Here is a 13,795-nt window from a genome sequence, read left to right as displayed (position 1 = left end):
TACACTAAAAAAGCTGCAGGTGTAGGATTTGCCATTTTTGTAAAGATTTTTGTGTCACGTTTTGGTCTTATGCTCATATTCACACTACAAAATCAAGAAAAGTTACATGACAATGTTCCCGTGGTTTCCGCATGGCAAGAGTGGCTTGAGCAGAGCATGGGCTTGCTTGGAGGATCTGCACTTTCCCCATATTCTTGCTGCAATTTGATATATATTTAAGATCCTGTACTCGCACTTTAACTCTTTTGTCCTCTGCAAGGAGTAAGTCAGCTTCTTCTGCCTGCTTTTCAAAAATCTGTCTCTGAACCAATCGTCTTTGCCCTCCCCAGTCCCTTTCCTTAACCCCCTCTTCAATGGCTTTTATTGAATGTTCGAGTGACAAATTCTTTACTGACATTCACACTTGTCTTTTGTGCCCAGCTGAAACCGATCTGGCTCCCTGTTGGGCAGCAGCATACTTCTTCCATTCATTCTCGGGTGGCTGGTCCACAACATGTGTGCTCTTATTCCAGGGTGGATTCATGTGCTACCCACCAGGAAACTTCAGAAGACCACTGATATCCTTTTGTGGTGAGACGTCTATGTGTCCTCTCACCTTTCCCACTCTACTCTCCAACAGGGGCGGCCCCTCAGAGAGCAACAGGAAGTAGCAGCCGCTGTAATACAACGGTGTTACAAGAAATATAAACAGGTAGGCACCACCCAAGTGTGTTCAATACGAATAATTGTTTTTCTGCAGAATATTACTTATGTTTTACATTTCCTGTTCACAAGCTAACATGGATAGCCTTGAAGGTAACTTGATGGTTGTGTTTTTCCGTGGTGTTTAACAAAAATAATGTCCACACACGGTTAAGTCTGATACTTGGTTTCTTTTCCTGTCTCCAGTATGCACTTTATAAGAAGATGACGCAGGCCGCCATCCTTATCCAGAGTAAATTCCGCAGCTACCACGAGCAGAAGAAGTTCCAGCAGAGCAAGAGGGCTGCTGTACTCATTCAGCAATACTACCGCAGCTATAAAGAGTTTGGCCGGCTGAGGCCGCGCCACCACGGGGCCGCTGCCACCCTGGTGCAGCACAAACTGAGGTAGATGCTCCTGCACTGGCATTGATTTAAATCATTGAATCCTGCCACAGAGAATAAGATCCAGAAAGGAACTTATCCAAAATAAAAGCTGAAAATTGTTGCACGCTAGCCATTTATTGAAATTTGCCAGATTAATTTGATATATTTTTATAACATTCTATTTCTCTATTTTGGACAAGAAGATGATTTTATTTTATTTCTGTGCAACAGAGGTAGTCTGCTCACAAAGAGGCAGGATCAGGCTGCCAGGAAGATCATGAGATTCCTGCGACGTTGCCGCCATAGGTAGGCTCCAACACTGACTCACACTCCTGCAAGCAGCCTTGATGCAAAGCTGCATGCTTGCTGCAAACACCGGTCCTTATTCAGCAATTATTAAATTAATCAGCAGCACTTAGTTTAAACACAAAAAACCTGAGTATGGCCCAGTGCGGCTTCATTTATGTAGGTTGAAACTTTCTGTAACAGCATTAGCTTTCTCTCACTATGTATACCAAATAACTTCATCTATTTTTGTAACTGTTAATGACACCTAATCTTTTCTAAGGTAGTAAATGATGTAAAACGAGTTAATAACATGTCAAAAAATCAATTATTTCAAGTCAGATTGAGTTCCTAATGTTACATAATGTTAATTAACAAAATGAGTTTATATCCATTTGCACTCACCAAAATAAAAGCTGGCATGATGACTTCAGGTCTCTATCATGTTTAAGATTCAGAGCACACAGGACTCTAAAGATTAAAATCAGTTTTTCATTTTGTAATGGAAATAACCTAAACTTGTAGTTTTTATTATTCAAAATAATTAGTTTTCACTTTTTTAACCAGGGGAGTCATTAAGTGTGTAAAGATGATCAGTCATGACGGTTAAAAACACATCAATTTGGTTGCTCTTTGTGCTGAGTGTACCTATCAGTCCCATAATTATTTTTTTATTTATCTATCTATTAAATCAGACAGCTGGTTCTCTGGATGTATTTAATTGAATTTTATAAAAAACAATTATTATTTACAAATGTCAAGCCCCACCTCCCTCCCTCCCTCCCCCAACACAATATTTGGCCCCCACCTCTCCTTGCCCCCTTCCTCCACAGTGTCTACTGTGTGCTAATAGCTGTCTGGTATTGTTTTGCTGTTTATGCCAAGCCCCTTGATGGACCATAGACTGTTCAAGCGGGTGAGTGCAGCCTCAGCAACTCAGTTCGTGCCTCCCGCACTGTCCGTCTCTTCTTTACCTTTTTATTCTCCCTCTTCCTGTCCTTTAATCCCTACTATGTCCTAATCTCTCTTTTGAATAATGCGATATTCTCCTCCTGAAGCCTCAGCTGGTGCATTCCGTCACTCCGTTTCTGTCTTGCTGTTTCTCTCTGTCACCTCCCTGGCCACCTCTCCCCATTCTTCATCACTGTTGCTTGATGCCTGCTTGCATGTAGTCTGCTGACCAGAGCCACTGGTGAACTGAGAAACTCAGATTTAGGAGCAGATTTTACCCTTGAACTAACAAAATGCTCATGAGTGACTTCACTGCGACACTTACAGATGCTTATCCAACTGTCCTTCCTCCCTTTGGGGAGTCCTATTTGTTTATGTTGTTTTTTTCTTTTGTTTATTCAGCATTGTGTGTGTGCTGAAAGCCAGTTTGAGAGCACTGGGGTGGGTGGGAGGCTTCTTCTCAATTATATTTAATCTGCATGTGGTCAAATCAAGATGCCTTGCTCTTCTCCATAGAGGCATGCTATGAAACTGCTGTTTCTTAAACAAATGTCTCTCTGGCTGCCTGGCTGCCTGTGTGCTCTGTTTCTAGCCACTCGACAGGTTGGAAGACTTTTTAGATTGTTGTCATTGACAAATGCAAGACTAACCTTTTAATTCAACTCCAACGAGTTAGTTGCAATTATTTAATGAAGAATGCATAAAAAGAGTTTGGAACATGCAGTCTTTTCTAAAACAAGTGTGCTATCTTTTTAATCCTATATTTTGTGTAGGGCAAGATTTCAAAACATAAAACACTTGGCTGTCAAAATTGATCATTTTTAGGCAAATACAACCATGGATGATTAATAACGTGCAAGGAAAATATTAAAAACAAGATACAAGGAGTGGCCTGAGAGGGTTATTATTTATTTTTACCAAAGGACTCTAAAGCAAAGTTTGAATAATCATACATGTTTTAAATAAAAAGTATCAAAGACAAAAACGTATCTTCCAAAATTCAACATTGTAAACTTAGAATTGATCTCAATTTCCATTTTGAAGCATAAAAAAAGTTAGAATCAATTGCTCTTACTCAGAACACAAATGATAAAAGTCCATCACACCTAGAAATACACTGACTTCTGGAAAAATGCCTAATGACAATTGACATTAAATTTGAAGGCCTTGTTCCATTTTTGAAACAACATGTTGCAGGGAGATCTCGCACGCAGTGTTTAGCACAACAATGGAGGGATAATTGTTTGGGTTTATTTTTCAGTCACAGTTCTTGACCCCTTTTTGGAGCAAATTCTTAGTCTTAGTCTTGATTCATTGTTATCCTGTAAAACATTTTATGTGTAAAATCTAACTTTTCTTTCCGTTTATTTTTGGTTTTTTTCACTTTTTAAATGTTGTTTATAATTTATATGGCCTGTCTTACAAATAACATATTACCAGAAATGTAAATAAAAGATTTTATCTTGTGATTTGATATAAATGTGATAATCTTTCTCTTTTTTTGTGCTAAATTGGACCAAATAATCTTCAGATTATTATTGAAATATTTCAAAGTACCATCATGTAACCATTCCTTTTAATGATGTTCTCCTTTTATTACTTTGTCACAGATGCTTTTTCTATTGTATACCTTATATGACATAGGCTGACATTGATGCATTTAACTTATAATTCTCTTCACAGACCAGCTCCTGATCGTATGCTCTGACTTAACTTTTTTTGTTTGTGTCTTTTAACAGTTTAGGCTGAACGGTATGACGCAGTTAGGCCTGCATGTGTGGTGTCTGGTAGAACGTATTCTTGTGCGTGTTTTGCATTCATAGACACGTGTCTGTCTCTGTGTTCCAGGGTGAAAGAATTGAAAAGGGCCAGGGAACATGAGACCCCTCAGAAGAGCCCCCTTGCGATGTGACATCACTCTCCTAACTACTCTGTCCTCTTTTTGTTTCAACCCAAGACATTTTACAAGAGAACAGAAAAAAACATCAATGCAAACACTAATTATTACTTCTATAGCAGTGTTACTGGTTCGGCTAATATTACATCTTCATGTTTTTTTTTCTACTTTTGTTTTTTTCCATGTTTGTCTTCCTTCCACTGACTTGATTTTGCTGGGAGAGTGGCAACGTCTTCTACTGGATAACAAACTGAAACGATAGGGGAGGGGGACATTTGCTTGCTGGCATTTTTTGCACTTTTTTCATGGATTGCTTTGCTCTTTTTTGATATAAAAAAACGGTCTGGACTTTGCAGAAAAGCGACACACAACAGGGTGGTCTGTCAGATGGAAGGACCTCAAAGGACTGCAGCAGAAGATCTCAGAGGACACACATACCATGCAGAAACATTCTGGGCTCTAACTGTGTTTTCATGAGTACTTTTTTTTAAAGTGACAAACCATTTCATTAAAAAACAAAACAAAAAAAAGACTTTTTTGAGCCAATTTATCAATAACTCCCACGCCGACTGCTGTCAACTGCTCCAGACTGTACGGTATTCGGTTTAGCCCCTTTAGCTTCGCCTGTCCTCCTGTGCGCCCCACCAGTCTGCCCACACGAGTGGAGCTACAATTGAATGTAGTGGGGTTGAAACACGCAGAGGCAAACTTTGGATGAAATATTTATGTTTAACATTTCTTGAGAGAATAAGAATATGCTTTATTGTATATAAATATTGTCACTTTACTTGAATTTGTTTCATATTGTTCAATGTATTTCTCCCATCATGTCCGATGTATTGGTGATCTGTATCTTCAGGCTATATGTTGTTAAATTCTACAAAGAAAAAAAAATGCATGACTTGTTGTCAAGAAAAGTCTTTGCTTGTGTACTTATGGTCTAGTCTCTCAGCCTATCCTTTTTCATATCTTACTTTAGTGGCTCATGTTTCCATGGTCTCCTGCGTAAGAGCCTGTTTCATTTTTCTAAGGAAGCTTTTCTGTGTTGGCTTTATTTAACTTGTTCTTAGCCAATGCCCCCCTCCACCCTACTCAAACACGACATAAGAACTTGCCAATTTTGTGTTCGGGTCATCCAGGTTTTTTTATTTTGCTGTTTTTCTTTCTTCTTTTCCATGAACTTCAGAGCCTTGTGCTGGCTTTTGAGGGGAAGATCACATACATTGCCTTGACGTCTTAGAGATTCTTTGAGGGGTCCCTAAGCTTGTCCCAAAATAGGGGTTTGACAAATCCATATTTTTGACAATTGAGTGATTTCTGTATATAGCAAAGGCTGAAAGTACGTAGGTAAAAACATGCTCCTTACAGGGACTGTATTTTAGAAATATTTTATTTTATTCATTAAAAATGGGTCAAAAACAGGTATGAGACAAAAACAGAATATTTGTATAGTTTTGTTTGAATGCCGAAGAAGTATGGTTGTATTGTTTGTATATAGTGTAAATATCTGGGATCAAAATGAGCTATGTGCATGAAAAGTATGAACAGAGTAAAAATTCGAGGGAGGGGGGAGAAAAAAAACAACAAAAGCAGTAGTGGCTATGCTCTGTAAAATGAAAAACTATTTCACTATTGAAGTATTTAACTTTATTTTGTTTGTCTGTCAGACAACATTTTGCTAAAGCATGATATTATTGCAATATTTGAAGAAGAAAAAATTAAAATACTGTATTTAGCATTAGGAAGGGTCTTCAAAATTATCTTAATAAAAAATTATCCTATTTTTTTTTTCTTTTCTTTTTTTTTTGGGCTCCCAAGAAACTTTTGCCAATGGTGCCAAGGTATGAGTATGCTATATACCTGGGGAAGATAGTGTAGTAGATTTTTTGCAGAACAGATAATCATACAGTACAACACACAGTAGTTCAGATGACTATAATGGCTAACAATAGCAGAAACAACAGAGGTTACAGAGTTCCCTGAATCAAACAAAATTGCATTTATCTTTGTCTCCTGCATCTCTGCAGATCTGTGGAACATTTATTCATTACTGAATTTAGCATATCAAAGTTTTTCACTTTTTGTTGTCAATGAAAACAGAATGTGATCTCAAGTTGTCTGAGCTTAAAGATTGTAAATGGCAGCCTTGCCCAATGGATAACTATGAAGCCCTCCCCATCAATATGGTCTAAAACAATGTTGTTTATTGCTTTTAACGAACATTCTCTTGCATCCGGTTCTGATATATGGTTTAACAGAAATGCCCTCCGTTGCAAACTGGTTGCAGTGTTTCCTAAATACTTAGTGCTTCTTGAGAAATGTCCTTGATCAAGGCTGCCAGTGTCTCAAAAGACGTATTCTATGTGGAGCAAAATAATTCACCCTGGAAAGTGTGTGAAAAACTGTTTTTGACTGTGTTGCTTTTCTTTATTATTATTTTACTTTTTTTGTTATGCAATTTAGCGCACATTTGCTAACATGAACCATTCTCACTGTCAAAGGTGCTAAGATGATTTTAGCCAGGAAGCCAGGACTGCACATGAGATAAAAGGACTGTAGTAAATATCCTAGAAAACCATCTATGAAGCATGAGATGTTACTTTACATCAGACCTAAAAGAAAAACTGTTGCCAATTTCTACAATATTTAACTCCCGTACAGTGTTTTTTTCCCTGTCAGACATTTATAAGGATAAATTGGTATTTCTAGGGTTCATTGACCATGTTTTTTTTTTACTCACATAATAACTGGGACCTCTTTGGTTTATGTAGAAAGTGCCTATTCATATTCTCTTAGCAGCAGTCCAGTTTTGTGAGTGTGTTTAATGCACCTGAAGAGAATGCTTATGATCACGCACACATCTAGTGCCGGATCATTATCAACCAACATGATTGCCAGTTTTGCTCTAACACTCACCAAAGGTACATTTTACAAGCAGCAGTATAAACATAGTTCTCCAGCTTTCATCCTCATTTCCTCCCTCATGCCTTTGTATCCACTTTCCAACAGAACAGCTTTTTTTTATTTTGAAATGCCACTACTGGGGTTTGTTGCATCCATCTACCCTTTAGTCTGTGGTTAGAATGCATAGCCAAATGCAATGTTGTGGCAAAAAAGGCAAAGGATTTATTATGCTTGCATGGGTTAAAATAGTTAACTGGGTGACCAAGCTGCACCTATAGCATGCTTACTTTCCTTGAATCGGTAGTCGGATAGTCAAAAGACATAGCTGTCTGTAAAGCGATGAACATTGGTTTGATGTGTCACAGAACTCAGAAAGACAGAGGGCATGTGACCAGAGGAAAAACCTGGAGTGAAACCAATGATCAACACTCAGCAACGGCCGAGGCTTTCATGACAAAGCACGATGACAGGATAGTTTTTAGAGCGAGCCCTGACGTTTTCATTTTCTTTGAAGTATTCATTGATATTGTTACCAGTGTACTCCCCCCCGATTCTCACAAACGGACAATGGCGGAGACATTGGGACTTTGCAAACAAATTTACCTGTGCACACAACTACACGCACCACACACACACTTAGGTTTGTCAGTTTCACTCGAGAATTGAGTGGTGACAGCCGCTTTGCTCTTTTTCCAGGCTGAGGGACAGGTTCACCTCCCTTCTGTATTTTACTCAGGGTGCCAAAAATGGGGAGGAGGAAACAGAGCGGGACGTGATTCACAGCAACAAAAAATTCATGGAATAGGTACATAATCAGATTAAAAGAAAAAAGTTAAAACAGCTAAAAGAAATAGCATATTTATTTCTTCTCAGCAACCTTGAGCATAGCAGACACAAGTGAATCCCTGGAATAGAGTCAATTTACACATATAAATCTATACAAAGCTCTTCAGGAGAAATGATTTGACAATTGTTTTCAACAGAAACCTGTCAAGTCATTGTATAATAATTCTGGCCACTTATTTGGGCCTTTGATTTATCTTGAGTGTCAAAGCATAGAGGATAATTAGGATTAAGAATGTAGTTGCAACCTTGAGCATAGCAGACACAAGTGAATCCCTGGAATAGAGTCAATTTACACATATAAATCTATACAAAGCTCTTCAGGAGAAATGATTTGACAATTGTTTTCAACAGAAACCTGTCAAGTCATTGTATAATAATTCTGGCCACTTATTTGGGCCTTTGATTTATCTTGAGTGTCAAAGCATAGAGGATAATTAGGATTAAGAATGTAGTTGCACCTGCAAATCTTGTTTTACTGCCATTTATGTGTGGGATGACGGGCTAGTTGATAGGCACTCTTCTTAGCATCAATCAGTTTCACGATGTTCTGTGAACTGGCCTGGGTATCTGCCTTTCCTCCTCTTTTATTTCCGAAGCACCCAAACCAGAGAAAGGTAGGCGCATCAGGACAACAGAACTGAGCAGTTTTACAGCGTTATTCCACTTGTTGACACAGAGCAATAAAGAACTATTTTGTGGAGACATATAGACCTAGCAGAGTTCAAAAATGATTGGACACATGTAGTCGACTTACTCTTATGCAAATGCCAGGATTGCAAGACAAGCATTCAGTAGTTTATGGACAGCAATTATATGGCACCCTTTATCGAATTGCACGTTTTCATTGAATCCAAACGGAAAAGAAGAGAAAAAAAAAGACCCTGCTTTGATAGAAAGTACGGGTCCTCACTTTGCATGTGAACTAGTGTTAGATCTCTTTTCCTCTCCTCTATAGCTGTCTTTCTCTCTGTCTTTCCCTGTTATGTGACCCGACTTTTCTCTGCTCCCAAACCTTAGAAGTTTCATCTCCTCTTGGTTCTCCTCATGTGTTTTTCTTTCCTCCTTTTTTTTAAATTCCAATCCCTTGTTTGTAAGTTTTATTTTTGTAATTGTGCATGTAAAAGCGTCACTGACTCGATGGATATGTTAAAAAAAAATAAAAATAAAAAAAGATTTCAGCTGCTGAAGCCATGCAAAACATTTTGAATTGCCCTTAAAATATGGAAGATGTTTTCTGAATGCTTTATATTCTTTCTGCTGTAAAATAATAAAAAAAGGAAATAATGAAGAAAACCTGAGAACCAACTTTGCTACTTTTGCTTCCTCTTTTATGAATGCTTGGATGCTTTCATTGTTTCTTATGGAATGATAAAAACCACAAAAGGTTTTTTTTATAGATCTTTATTTCTTTTTGGCACTACATAGTGTTTAACTTTCAGCTCTCACTCACAGGACAAACTGAAGAAAAAAGACAACTAAACATCAAGAACTGATAAGTTTTTCTTCAGCAGGTTTCAGTCACACATTAGGCATTTAATTTTTGCAGGAAAACCGACAATAGTCCACTTTTTTTAGTGTGCAAAAAAACAGGTTTAGGTATGATATATATTTATTTTTTAGTGCAGTCTCTGCCTTTTTGTTGACAACAATGAATTTTTTCAAACGCAATATTTCCAGAAGCACTCAGTATTCCCAGATCTCTTCCTGAAATCTTTCTGGATGCCTAGAATATGGCCGAAGGGGTTAAGAAGACGCTGCTTCTCCAGAAAAAACTAAAAGAAAAAACAAACAAATATTTTTTAATAGATGTAATATTACTTTTCTGTTTAATTTAAAATTTGTTCAAAACTTACGTCTTTTTTCATCCCCCTGGGCAGCAATCCAGTTCTGACACCTGGGAGAGGAAATCCAGGAAAATTTATTGTTTTGTTTCCACTATAAAATTAGGTTATAGATTTATTTTTTTTAGTTATACAAATGAAAAACTGTTTGAATGAAATTTTTAGCCACATTGTGGTCAAAAAGTGTGTGTAAATTTTTTACCATCTCTGTTGATATTCCCGGATATCAATGTGGAATATCTGAGACCAGTACCATCCTGTGAGGGAAAAGTCTGCTCAGAGAAGGACAGATCATCCAGAGCGCTGATTCCTTGCTCCTCCACGGATGCTGGAGCCCATCATGTAAAGTTAAATGAAGCAAGTTCAGATCAAGAATCCCTTAAACTTACACTGTAATTGAACTGTGAAGAAAAAATGACTTGAATGTTGGTGGAGCAGTCTCCCATAGATCTGGGAATACTCAATTAATTGCCCCAAAGCCCCAGGACAGGGGGAGGGGGGGTTTATTTAAAATATAATGCAAATCAGCCAACTAAACTGACAAATTATTTTGCATAATGGCTGTTACTAAGGTATTGTCTCTTACTCACCGGGTCCTGAGTAAGGCATCTCAGCTGAATCCATAATGGGGTGGGCCAACAGTGGGCCAGAGGCCATAAGCACAAATGCCCAGGAGAGGAAATGATTGCACTTCATCACTGCCGGAGGTCGTTGCTGGAAGTGGGTATGATTGGCACAGAGGTCCTCAGGTGAAGGCGTCTGGATGCCCTGCATATCCCATCCGGGTTATATACATGCAGCAGGAGACACACACCACTTCTTGCCACTAGAGCCATTACAAATCCACATCCTCTTGTGTGGATAAATCAAGCAGCAGTCCGAGGTGAATTATAGACTCAATAAAGAGGCGGAAGCAGCAGGCCACACTGCAAGGACACAGTCGTGTTTTTCGAGCTCTTTGGCTTGATTAACTGGTTTTACTGACTTTGTAAATGCAGTCAAAGCAGGTGCTTTGATTGTCATGTCAAGAACGTCCCAGGGGAGCAGATGTTGGAGAAGCCAGCCAGACAAATGACCCCCATCTTTATGGCACTAATTCATGAGTCATTTGGCCATTTGAATCCCCTTGACTTAAGATTCACAACATACGAAGCAGAGAGCGGAGAGCCTATTGATAAGCAGAGAGTCAGGATGTCTTAAAATGTTCACAACCTTGTTGCCGAAGAGCCATCTGACATTTGCAGTCAGTTTTAAAGGGCAGGACATTTTCTGCAGGTCACTGAATAAAATTGATTGATGCACATTATTTAGAAAGCTGGCTGGTGGAAGATGCATTTGTAAATTTGCCTCTTCTTATTTACGCAGTGAAAAACTTTATGAGTTTGTTCAACATCAGCAGGAGGTGTGAGCGCAGCTTTGTCATAGATTAGAATAAGAGCCTTTTGCAAAGTTACATGCTGCACCTGTGCATGTACTTAAAATGTTTAACAGGGAATGACGTCAGTGTTGTAAAAGCAGATGAACAGAAAAAGCCATTTGATTTTATGGTTGGAAAAACACGGTTTATATTTGGTTTGACTCAACTCCCACCAGGCAATTACAAAGCCTCCAAAATTAGTATTGACCTTTGCATGTGGCTGGATCACCTGTCATTGTTCACACTTGGGCTTTGATTTCTTTTCATTTTAAAAAACAAAATTCCTGTACTTTTTGTCAATATTTCGGAAGTGAGCATTACTGCTGAGCCAGCCCAAATACAGGAGATAATTAAATGGTTTTCCATTTAATTAGGAGAATTTCACATGAATATTTTTTAATATTATTATTATTATCATCATCATTTCTTAACACACAGAGTGTAGAGTGTGGAAAAGCTACAATTTTTAGTCAAAATTAACACACAAAAACAAAGCTGATGAGGTTAAAACTGCCCTTTACAAAAATCCACAGAAACTAGTGGGTCAAACTTTTTATTCTGTTTTTGCTGAAGCCTATGATGTTCAGTAACAACTTCATTTTAGCAATGTAAGGGCTTTATGGCTTGGTTTCAATGTAATATAGATGAATGTTTTTTGGTTTTGTATTATTGTTAAAGTTGCAAACATTTCTAAGGCCGTGCTGTTTTATTTTGGGGGGAAAGAATCCCAAAAGTCCTCCTCTTCTGGCTTATTCAATAACTATTAAGTTTGTATTATGTACTTTGTTCTATCTGTTTTTGTTTTAGATTCTTGTGTGTATCAAATGACTAAAGAGTTATTAGGCTGTAATTTTAGTTAAAACTATAGAATAAACATTGAGTTGGATTTTATTTTACCCGAACAAATCAATAAACCTTGACACCAACCAATCAGCAAAGACTGATCAGTGACGATACAAGGCTAAAAAGGTTAAAGATGGAGAACTGGGACTTCAGCGGACCACAAGACTGATTAGTAAACGATGATCATCAATATTTTTCCTGACAGATCCATTTGTTTGATATGAGAGCAATTCCACTTCTGTCAGGTCAGAGGGTTGATCTAATCAGTGAGATGTGATTACCGTAGATAGTGAAACATAAAAAATGATAGTAATGGTTTCATATTATATTATGTCCAATCCAAAAGTTAAAGAATGACAGAAAATGACAATGATGCATATTATTTGAGTGATGATAAATAAAAATAGCTAATAAACAGAAGGTGTGCATTTTTATCTGCTTTTCCTCAGTCCTCACTTCCATTTTTGCTATTATTTTTTCTCAGAATAATGTAAACAACTACAATCTTTTGATTTCTGCATCATCAATACAACTTTAAAAGATCATAGCAATATGATCATCTCTAATCATCTAATATTTTTGGTACATGTAATTGTACCTGGTTGTTGACATTGTTTGGTCTCTGGGTTCCACTTAAGTGGTGTCACTGCAAATTATGCAAGCATATTGTAAACAAACAGATAATCATTTTGATGAAACACATTAAATTACTTGGATCTGTTCTTGTTTTATCACCAGGTTCAGTGCTCCCATTTACCAAAAAAAGCACGAACAAAATTTGCGTCAAACCATTAACCCTTGTGCTATCCTATGACCCCACTCTTACATCGACGTGTTATCCCTACCACGACAAAGGTGGATAAAGGTGAAGAGGATTTTATGTAATCCATGGACACCAGTGAAGATCACAAATCATTGAAGAAAAAAGGTTCAGCGCACTGTCTAGTGGGGTCCCCTGATGGGAAAAGCCGAAAGAGAAAGGAAGGCACTGTCTTGTGGGGTCTAGATGACCGAACTCCCAATGGTAAAGTGCCTAGGATAGCACAAGGGATAAACAAGATCATTCATTTTTAAAAAGACTTTGTTTTTCTTGCTCTTATTTAACATATGCAGAGGAAAACTTACTTTGGCCTAAACAAGGGTTTTGTTGTGGCAGCATGGGTGGAAATGGCAGTGTAACGACGAGGGCGTAATTTGATCCTTTCTTTTCAACTAAAGTAATCTAATACATCTGCAGCTTATGTAAATTCTATAGTACAATAGCAGAGAGAGATCTACGTTTATAACATCATTGGCCTCACCAGTATAAAGGCAGGATCAAAAACAAGACAAAAAAAACATTTAAAAGATGTAAAATTTAAAAAACAACATGGTATAAAGCAATCTCTTTAAAGTGGAGTCATACATATATTTATATGCTTTGTAACAGAGCTCTGGCTGCATTTTTTATTTTTTTTTTACTGATAATTTCTTCACCTGGTTCCATTGATCGAGCTTTGTGATCAAATACAAATCCTCAGTTCTGTTGTCGTTCATCAACACAACCACTAGAGGGCAACCTTACATTTAAGAAATGTAACTGAGGAGCTTTTACGCGATAAACTTTGAAATTAATGGAGATTTCTACCAAGTTAGACAACTGTAACCCTTGTGCTTTCCTAGGCACTTTAACATTGGGAGTTGGGTCATCTAGACCCACTAGACAGTGCTCTGAACCTTTTTTCTTCAATGATTTGTGATCTTC

At 37.7% G+C, this 13,795-nt stretch overlaps 2 protein-coding genes across 8 annotated transcripts in view; one reads left to right on the top strand and one right to left on the bottom strand.

The window, feature by feature from the left end:
- Positions 1–6,913, top strand: part of camta1a (calmodulin binding transcription activator 1a) — a 357,406-nt gene extending 350,493 nt beyond the window's left edge. For 6 of the 7 annotated variants that reach the window (XM_078950301.1, XM_023956772.2, XM_023956777.2 and 3 more), the window contains 6 exons: positions 620–691; positions 775–795; positions 889–1,088; positions 1,299–1,373; positions 2,238–2,268; positions 4,152–6,913. In XM_078950301.1, the coding sequence (XP_078806427.1) occupies positions 620–691; positions 775–795; positions 889–1,088; positions 1,299–1,373; positions 2,238–2,268; positions 4,152–4,184 (432 nt within the window). In that variant the 3' untranslated portion in view covers positions 4,185–6,913. The remainder of the gene's footprint in view (positions 1–619; positions 692–774; positions 796–888; positions 1,089–1,298; positions 1,374–2,237; positions 2,269–4,151) is intronic. The other variant, XM_078950304.1, reaches the window with a different exon arrangement.
- A 2,544-nt stretch (positions 6,914–9,457) lies between these two features.
- Positions 9,458–10,694, bottom strand: LOC101165144 (urotensin-2-like). Its single transcript, XM_004070840.5, has 4 exons — positions 10,382–10,694; positions 9,994–10,119; positions 9,804–9,844; positions 9,458–9,722 (listed from the first exon to the last, which is right to left on the bottom strand). Exons 1-4 carry the CDS (start codon positions 10,563–10,565, stop codon positions 9,609–9,611), a joined length of 465 nt encoding a protein of 154 aa, XP_004070888.2. The 5' UTR covers positions 10,566–10,694; the 3' UTR covers positions 9,458–9,608.
- Positions 10,695–13,795: the final 3,101 nt, after the last annotated feature.

This window comes from Oryzias latipes, chromosome 7 (genome assembly GCF_053564925.1).
Source record: "Oryzias latipes strain Hd-rR chromosome 7, Olatipes_Hd-rR_3.1".
Taxonomy (NCBI): Eukaryota; Metazoa; Chordata; class Actinopteri; order Beloniformes; family Adrianichthyidae; genus Oryzias; species Oryzias latipes.
Note: the sequence above shows the minus strand (reverse complement) of the source record. Positions and strands in the feature narration are given on the sequence as shown.

Bases quoted from the DNA above. Each gene is read 5' to 3' on its own strand.
- LOC101165144 (XM_004070840.5), bottom strand. From the start codon at position 10,565: ATGCAGGGCATCCAGACGCCTTCACCTGAGGACCTCTGTGCCAATCAT. The intron at 9,845-9,993 runs GTAAAAAATTTA...TTCCTCTCCCAG, and splicing joins CGGGAATATCAACAGAGATG to GTGTCAGAACTGGATTGCTG. The intron at 9,723-9,803 runs GTAAGTTTTGAA...TTTTTCTTTTAG, and splicing joins CCAGGGGGATGAAAAAAGAC to TTTTTTCTGGAGAAGCAGCG.